The sequence below is a fragment of the Lipophrys pholis genome, assembly GCF_963383615.2.
Source record: "Lipophrys pholis genome assembly, chromosome: 12".
NCBI lineage: Eukaryota > Metazoa > Chordata > Actinopteri > Blenniiformes > Blenniidae > Lipophrys > Lipophrys pholis.
The window spans coordinates 17,115,066-17,124,328 of record NC_137641.1 but is presented as its reverse complement, the minus strand read 5'-3'; the positions used below and the strand labels follow the sequence as shown (position 1 = coordinate 17,124,328).

General features: G+C 40.3%; 1 protein-coding gene across 2 annotated transcripts; it reads right to left on the bottom strand.

Moving 5' to 3' along the window:
• Positions 1–258: 258 nt before the first annotated feature.
• Positions 259–7,471, bottom strand: LOC308117587 (glutamine synthetase-like). Of its 2 annotated transcripts, none has more exons than XM_080476549.1 (7): positions 7,387–7,471; positions 5,536–5,710; positions 3,606–3,767; positions 3,361–3,507; positions 2,979–3,106; positions 2,001–2,200; positions 259–1,408 (listed from the first exon to the last, which is right to left on the bottom strand). In XM_080476549.1, exons 2-7 carry the CDS (start codon positions 5,702–5,704, stop codon positions 1,099–1,101), a joined length of 1,116 nt encoding a protein of 371 aa, XP_080332675.1. In that variant the 5' UTR covers positions 5,705–5,710; positions 7,387–7,471; the 3' UTR covers positions 259–1,098. The 2 variants fall into 2 exon arrangements, with proteins under 2 accessions (XP_080332675.1, XP_080332676.1); XM_080476550.1 differs by lacking the exon at positions 7,387–7,471 and adding an exon at positions 6,484–6,571.
• Positions 7,472–9,263: the final 1,792 nt, after the last annotated feature.

Below are 9,263 nucleotides of genomic sequence, written 5' to 3'. Positions count from 1 at the left end.
AACAACCACAGAAGTAATTCTGCAGCAAAACAGCAGGTTGCCATGTTGGCTGACCAGTATCCACCAAACTGCTAAAGCTGGAGGAAATACTTTCAGGTTGTTTCTTTTGGTAATGTGTTGAACTTTCTACATATATGCTATCCTATAATCTACCTGTTTGTCAAAGCTCTAACAACAATAATAATCTCCAAAAGAATCTTACATTTCAACATTTCTTTGATACACTGTCGATAATGAACAACCAGGAAAAACCAGACAGACGTGTAGCACCACAACAACTTTATTTCACTTCACAAAGATTTGTAGAACAGGACCTAAGAAGCATAGATGAACAATTCAATTCAGCAAGAAATGGTAGACCGCTTCCTGCTGCATTAAACATTCACGTGAACAAAAAGTTGAATTTCAAAATTAGGGATGCATTGATACCGATACCAGTATCCGGTATCGGGTCCAATACTGCATGAAGTACTCATACTTGTAAAAGATCCCAGATACAACCAGAGTTACATGTTGCATCCAACAACATCGCCCGCAGGTACGCAAGAGAGCACGAACGCCGTCTGTGGTTTGGAGATTCTTTAATATTAATGAGAATGCCCAAAAGTAAGACGAACTGTAAATTATGTTGCTCCTCAAGAGGAGTCGAAAGATAATTCGTACAACACCAGCAAGTTCATCGCCAGAAATATTTGGACACTAACACCAGCGATGTTACATGATAAACGTGATGATGCTGTGCGGAGGTGATTCACAGCAACGCAAAGCCTTCACACATCGTGTGCGTATGGAGAATGAATTAGGCTTAATGATATTTATAATAATAATAATACAAGTAAAAATAAAACACATTAAACACATAAAAATAAAATACATTTAATCAGTAGTTGTATTGGTACTTGGTATCGGCAAGTAGCTAAAGGTAAGTACTTGTCCTTTGAAAAAGTGGTATCAGTGCATCCCTATTTCCAATATTTCATGACCATCAGAGCTGGGGAGTGGGGTGGCGTACATGCTAGTGATTACTATGTGCTCATCACAATGACAGAATGGTGCTTGATTTATCCTCGCATGTGTTACGGGTGCATTGCCTCCCTCCTACTGACTCTGGTTTCCGTCTTCCACTTCGAGCAGGCAGGTTCTCGCTATGGCCCTGATCACCGCGTACGGGTCGCAGTTTGCGGCGGGCCGGCGGTCCTCGAAGTAGCCCTTCTTATCGTGGGCTACCTGGCGCGGGATGCGGATGCTGGCTGCGCGGTTGGCCACCCCGCTGGAGAAGTCGCTGATGTTGGCGGTCTCATGGAACCCGGTGAGACGCCTCACGTTGTCCTGACCGCCACATGCGTCGTACACGCGGATGTGCTCCTTGTGGCGTTTGCTCAGCCTGTTGATGGCCTCCATGATGTACCTGTCATCATAACATAGAGCAGTGATGCGTGAGCCCTGAAGGTACTGAAGGTGGACTGTCATTACAATGCATTCATAAAGTTTTATTTATCTGAAATACATGAAACCATTTTTTTTCTTGGAGTTAGTTTCTCGCTGGAGGAAGTACTATCTCATAACCTTAAAGTACACACAACTTGTGTATGTGTGGGAAACAGGCTTATAATAAAACATATTATTATTATATTCAGATTTCTCAAATACAGGCACCAACATCTCAGTTGTGATGAACTGGAACAGGGGCATCATGATTTTGTTGAAAGATATGGAAGTATATTTTATGCATCTATTATTATTACCAATAGCCCATATCATTTTGAATCATTTTGTTTCTTATCTTAATCTCAAATTTTGATCAGGTTGCAGATATTGGGGATGGAGGGGCTTCAGAAGGCTTTACAATTTTCAAGTTGTGGAATTTTGGAGTTTGCAAATGGCTGTTTAAGAGGATTGCTTTAGTGGTTGTATGTGGGTGATACTAAGGGTTTGTTTGCACAACAATTTCAAGTGAAAATGGGAAAGCGTTTGTTGTATTTAGGATGTCCGTTACTCACTGCAGCCCTCCGTCTTCTCTCATCTGCTTGGTGCTGACATTTGTGTGGCATCCTGCACCGTTCCAGTCGCCCTTCACTGGTTTGGGGTCCAGTGTCACCACAACCCCGAAATCTTCACACACACGGTGCAGCAGGAAGCGAGCCACCCACAGCTGGTCCCCCATCTCAATGCCCTCGCAGGGACCCACCTGGAACTCCCACTGAAATCAAAAGAAACAGGTACAGAAAAGACAGAATTCTCAGAGGTCAAATACATAAAGGCACAATTTGTAGGATACAAGACAGGATATTTTCATTACAAACATACAGGAAATCAACAGCTTACAGATTTTCTGTGACTGTTTTTTCTCGATAATCTATTGATTATTTAGGGCTTGTTAAAGCCCGATATGTAACTACGACCCAAAATGTTATAAAATATAGTGCAATAAAATCTGGAATGTAATAACTGGTCAATAATGTAACAAGATGCTGAGCCCAAAACTTAAAAACTTTTAATATTACATTATGGGCCAGGCAAAATATGTTTTCCCTGATAGAGTAATGGTTTTATTATATCATAAAATGAGTCAATGATTTATGGTTTGGACTTGAACTTGAACTGCATCATTTTGAATATCACGGAAAGAACGACTTCTAAAAGTTTGGACTATTTGTTTTTTATGTATATATCTATAGTATGATTGCTGTTGCCCAAGTTGTTAATAGTCTTCTGTTCTCTATAATCTCTAATCTATCCCTCCAAACAGCCATATAAAATAATGTATAAGCATTAAACATGTTAAGATCACATTTAAATTCTTGTTGAATCTTTTTTACATTATTGACCAGTTATTACATTTTGGGTTTTATTACATTATATTTTATAACAATTTGGGTCGTTGTTACATATCGGCTTTTCAATGTTTCAAACCACATATATTCCTTTGCGCATCATCATGACATTTTAGCGTGAAGCTTCTTCCGACTGACATTTACCTGAGATGGCATTACTTCCGCATTAGTTCCACAGATTTTAACCCCAGCATAGAGACAGGCCTTGTAGTGGCATTCCATAATGTCCCGTCCATAGGCATTGTTGGCCCCAACGCCACAGTAGTACGGGCCTTAAATGCAGAGAAGATGAGAGGCTTGTGAGATTTAATACTCCTGGGCAAATATGCAAAATGCCTCAAGTTTCTCCTCTCCTGCTCTTTTGTAGCATTTTAAAGTAACTCTGGACAAGAAAATGGACCAGAGATTTGTCAGAGTCTGGCACCACCAATATATCTTCTTTTTAAAATGAATTTGTGAGTCTAGTGCGTTCTAAAGTCCACATTAATAAGAGGAGACAATTTTCTTGTTCTTTTGCCTGATTCACCTTGCGGTGCTGGGTATCCATTTGCAGGCCAGCTAAAGGGATGCCCGTCCACTCCTAAGAGCATGTACTCCTGCTCCATACCAAACCACATGCAGTGCTCTTTAATCTCCTCCATCACCTTCGTGCAGCTGTGCCTCTGGTTCGTCTCTAAACACAGGAGGAAAAAAAAAAAAATTTTTGGTATGCTTGGCTTGGAGGACACTGAACAGCATGACAACAGCCAAATACATGAACAAAAAAGGTACCAGTAGGTAAGCGGTTGTACTTGAGGACCTCGCAGAAGACAAGCTTGTTGGGGTCAAGGGTGAAGGGATCCCTGAACATGCACACTGGGATGAGGTACATGTCGCTGTTGGAGCCCTCGGACTGGTAGGTGCTGGAACCATCGAAGTTCCACTCAGGGATGTCTGAGAGGAAAACAGACACAAGGTAACCTCGGTAGCTGTAAATCTTCCTGATGTGTGACTTGTTCAAACGGCAGCGGTTCAAGTGAAAACGCACCATTTTCGCATTTTCGTTTCAGAAACGTTTCATGTTTACACGGCAACATTCTGAAAACAATGTTTGTTTACACAGCAATGGCAGAAACACTGAAAACGATGCGGTTTTCATGTTGGGTCACTAGTAGGTGCAGTTGGTTGTTTTTGTCATCAAACCAAACACGTGTGCAGAGAAAAATATGCTATAGATGAGAGGCCACATCGTTGATCCAGGGCTGTCAAAATAGTTCAAGTTCAAGTTACTGTCACACATGCTACTGCGCACGCTCAAATGGGCAGTTGATCGGGTCAATCAGAACCAATTCGATATGAAAGATGCTAAACAGCACATTGGCCCTCTTAAAGGGAAATTTGAATACAAAAAGCCCCAATGCGAACCAGTCAACTGACATAAAGTATGCACGCTCTACAGGAAGGAGTTTTCCTCTCAGCAAAGCACTCCCAGCTTGAAATACCACTTTAACACGACGCAAACGTTATTCTGGGATTCTGCAGACTGTGCTCAGTTGGAGGCAGCATTGAAATTAAGAAGTGGTCAGCTCTCCTCTCCGACAATGTCAACAAGTTAGTTTGTCTTAGTATCGACAGGGCATGTTTGTTTTAAAAAGACACGTTTCTTTTAATAATATGACCTGTTGAAGGTGTATAATAAACACGTTAAGTGCAGATATATTCTCTTCTTTCTTGTGTCTGTTTCCCGCTTCTTTCTTTTTTTTTTTTATAAAACACATTCCATAGTCTGCTCTCATTATATTAGTATACAAATGTGTTCATAGGATCTTTGGACCAGACATGTTTAAGATGTATTCAGAGATGTAGCGCGCGCTGTTTGAACATTGGCATAAAACACTCCTAAAATATCACACAACATTTGGACACACGGTGTCCCGATATACCATAATCAATCACTGCAGAGGATGGAATCTTTCTTTTTTTAATTTGATATTGAAAGTCTCATCATTTGGGCTGAAAATCCTCAAAATTACATTAAAACTTTTCAAGTACTGGCATGAGAGCGGTCGGTGCCTTGAGTGTATGTATTCCAGACAGGTTTATCTTATCTTGTTAAGAGAAGTTGAGATGTTTTTTAAGGTGCAAAGTTATTACAATCAGTGGCGTTTTTAGATGTAAATACTTGGTGGGGCAAGATTTTATTTCAGGTCGAGTGACACCACTGAATTCAAAAGTAAAGAGGGTACACAACTTTATAGCCCCAACATTATAACAACCTTAAAGGCGCTGATCCCTTAAAAATGTTGAGCCTTGGAGATAACTGATCAAAAATAAATAAAAAAAAAGAGTCAATGATGGGATTCAAAACAGGTCATGCTGTTATAATGGCGAAGCGGCTCAACCACCGGTATAGGTACTAATTCAAATGATTCTTAAAAAGTTTTGCTCATGGCGTCACACAGTTTACCACTAATTACATGACCCTAATGACCAGTGCCCCTAATGACCAGTCGCCCCTGATTACAACTAGGTATTGTGTTATTCTTGTGACAAAATCCATCAGTATTGTAAGAATACAGGGTCTGTTGGATCCAATGACAATAATCAGGCCTTATCATTTTTTCACTGTGAAAGATTCAAGAATATTACCTATAAGTAGCCCAGCACTAATTTTAAGCCACTCAGCTCAACAGTGACACACAGAACAAAAGAGGAGGTGTACCTTCAATGCCAGCTGGCTCTTCAGCCAGAGTCCTGGTCTTGTTTCGAAGTCCCAGTCCGGTGCCATCGATCCAGATGTAGGTGACCTGGCACTTCCCCCCTTGAGGCAGGCTCATGTAGTACTGGCGCACAGACTTGTTGAGCCGAGAACTGGGGGATACTGACGCCATGTTTGCCTTCAGGTGGACATGCAGAACATTTTCAGGTGTTTACGTCGTGTTTTGTTGCATGAAATTTAGGGTTATTTAGGGATGATTTGTCATCATTCAACGACTAATAGGTTAGATTTTGTGACATTAATGGCTAACCGTTTCCGCATAAATCAGAAAAAACATGTGAAAAAATGTCCCATTCAAAGGGGATGAGAGAGGCACCATGGAGGAGATCAAAGAAGATCAGTGGCTATTAAGCCAGCGATGCTAACTCGGTTCCACAAACTAATATGGCATTGATGAAGATATACGCTCTACCAAGTGCTTCTTCTAGTTTCTAATGATATCGTCAACACCAGTGCAGGGTTGCTCAACCAGGTTTCTTTAAGTATTTAACATCCGTATAAAAGTCATTCAGTCATTGAGTTTGTGGAATTTTTTTTTTCTTCCACGAATCAAGATGTATAACACGGCTTCCAGAGATTGTGGAGTCACAAAGTCGAACATACATACTGTAACGCTGACAAGGCAAGCAATGAATGGATGCCTGAGATTTCATAACGTGGTTGTATTAACATAAATTCAAAACACATCAGCAACACAGCAACAGCATGGAACAGGGTGACCACATTTTAACAGTAACACAAAAAGACACAGGTATAATCACAATTTACTGAGACAAGAAGTCACAACATCCCATAATCCCCTGCGCTGTCCCACCTGACAGCGCCACCAGCATCCCACAGCTGCGACTACAATACATTGAAATACAATTAAATAGCACTCATGGTGAATACAGTGCAGTAAAGAATTTCAATTTCAGATCCGCCTTCTCTTTAGTCATTGTCCTTCAGCTTTACACATCAAGAATATGCAGGGATTGGCACAATTTCTTTATCAGTCCTGAAAGCATATTTATAATATAATTAATATTATATCTTGTACATTTGTTGGGATTTAAAAAAGTTTTGCAATTTTTTTTTATATACATAGTGAAAGTTTTTTTCTCTCCCCCCAATTCATCTTTGGGAGTTACAGCTGAATGTAGGATATGTCAATATTTTTTCTCACTCGATGTCATCCATCCATCCATCCATCCATCCATCCATCCATCCATCCATCCATCCATCCATCCATCCATCGGCTGGAGCTTATCGAATCTATTTTGTCCATTATACATCGCTTTCTGAATAACTGGATAGGAATAAAAGAAACAACAATAACAATTTAAACCTCCATTTGCATAAATTGTCAATAGATTGTCAATCAATAAGACCCCAAAATATTAGTGCTGTGTGGTGAATACAACGTTAAAGGCAGTAAATACAACTACCCTTATCTTCAAAAATCAACATTTGACGACTGGCATACTCTATGTTAAACTAACTGTGTTGTTTAGTTTTGTATTTTCTACACAGTGTGTTGGGTACATATTAGTTTGGACTGTTTTTACACAAGAAACACTGGTTTTATCATTAAGAATTAATTTCTTCTTTTATTAACTAAAACACCTGTAACATTGTCAACCATAAACTGAATTGTTAATATTAAATATAATTATCTCGTCATCTGACACAAACATTAAATCCTGTAACAGTTCAAAATATGAATAAAACTCAATATAAATCTTCAACCTCCTGCTGCTGCATTTAATCTTCTGTTTGATTGAAGCTTAGAGCAAAGCAAACACTTGAACTTACAGCGCTGCAGGTGATCTCAGGGAACCAGTCAACTCAGCTTGTGTCTCGTCTCAATCTGTTTGTGCTATTTATCTTTTATGTAAGTGAGGACATCTGGTGATATGAGCACAATGTAGGTGTGGCTAATTTGTACAGAGCATACTGTTCCCTCGTTGCCATGCAATGTAGTGTTTTCTTAAGACTAAATAAAATCCTTCATGACTTCAAAGAAGCCCATTAAAATCTATGAAATTAGCTGAAAGTATATATTCAAACAGCTTTGGATTAATCCACTAAATTTAATCTTATCAGTCTTGTATGAATGATATCAAATAAATGAGTGAATCAGATCAGTGCTCAGGTGCAGCTGAGATCACCACAAACTCCCAAGAGTTGTGGAAACGAAAACCCATCTGTGCTGGTGAAGCTTTTTTTCTGATTGCTGAGCTGGACGGTTGCAGCTCGCTGAACACGATTAGAATGTAAAACCTGCTCGTATGTGAACCTTTCCACAAGACTTGTCCTCAAATGAAACAGGTGAGCAGAAATTTGAAAACCCCAACAGAAATAGAATCAGTTAAGGAGTGATTTGTGCATAAACAAAGACATAAACAAGAAAAAGATTAGCCTAATAATAAGACAGCACCTTTTTTTATTGTTTCTTTTTCAAGATTTGGCTTTTTTTAACCTCAAAATCGGTTCTGAACTCCCACTTCTCATCAGTCCAGTTTAACCTGCAGCGGTTACTCAAAGCTTATGCAACATGTTTTTCTACCACAAGAAAATGCAAGTGAAAGAAATGGTTCACAAGAGCTCTCCCTTTCTGCTCAGCGCGAGAGTCGAGGGTAAAGCTAAGGCAACTGTCACCGACGAGATTAAAAAAACACTTTGTGAGCCAAGATTGTGCAACTAACAGCTTTGGAGAGCCTGAAAGGCAAGTCAAGTCAAGTCAAGTCAGCTTTATTTATACAGCACTGTAAAACAGTTGTGGCTGAGGCCAAAGTGCTTTACAATAAAAGACAAAATAAAAGAGTACAGCAAAGAGTAAAAACAGTGAAATACAATAAACAAACAATAGATTGGCAACAATAAAACCAGGGACAGAGTCTCAAACATGGTTAAAAGCCAAGGAATAGAAGTGGGTTTTAAGATTAGTTTTAAAAGTGGACAGTGAGGGGGATTGTCTGACGGGCAGTGGTAGCTCATTCCACAACAGAGGGGCTGCAACAGAAAAGGCCCTATCCAGAGCTGCTCAGGCTGGTTAATCTAAGAAATCATTTTACTGTCTAGATAGAGCAGCTCAGGCTGGTTTAATCCAAAAACAGTTGGAAAATATTTGGATCAGTGTGATAACTGCAAATAATATATGTAGCACAACAAGGATATTGTATGTTATCCCCCTCCCCCCTCCCCCCTCCTCCCTCCTCCCTCAACCTTTTTCTCTCTTTTCTCTTCTCTCTCTCTTTGAGCGTTCCCCCCCGGTCGTGTACGGCAGCCATGCCAACTTCTGACGGAGAAGGCAACAGGAGGAGACTCCAGGTCTCTCCCTGTTGCAAGACCAAAATCTGTTCTGACTCCGAAGGCTCTCAATCACATCATATTGTTGGCCCAAGCTGCCGAACAGGACAAGGGAAAAAAAAAAAAAAGAAAAGGCCCTATCCCCTCTGAGCTTTCGTTTGGACCTCGGTACCTCCAGAAGAAGCTGATCAGCTGACCGGAGGCACCGAGCAGGGGTGTAGGGGTGGAGCAGCTCAGAGAGGTAGGGCGGGGCAAGACCATTCAGAGATTTAAAAACAAATAAAAGAATCTTAAAACGAATTCTAAAATGCACAGGCAGCCAATGGAGAGACGCCAGAATGGGTGTTATGTGCTCCCTCTTACGTGCTCCAGTTAGAAGG

Bases quoted from the DNA above. Each gene is read 5' to 3' on its own strand.
- LOC308117587 (XM_080476549.1), bottom strand. From the start codon at position 5,704: ATGGCGTCAGTATCCCCCAGTTCTCGGCTCAACAAGTCTGTGCGCCAG. The intron at 2,201-2,978 runs GTAAATGTCAGT...TTTTGATTTCAG, and splicing joins CGGAAGTAATGCCATCTCAG to TGGGAGTTCCAGGTGGGTCC. The intron at 1,409-2,000 runs GTGAGTAACGGA...TTATGATGACAG, and splicing joins AGAGAAGACGGAGGGCTGCA to GTACATCATGGAGGCCATCA.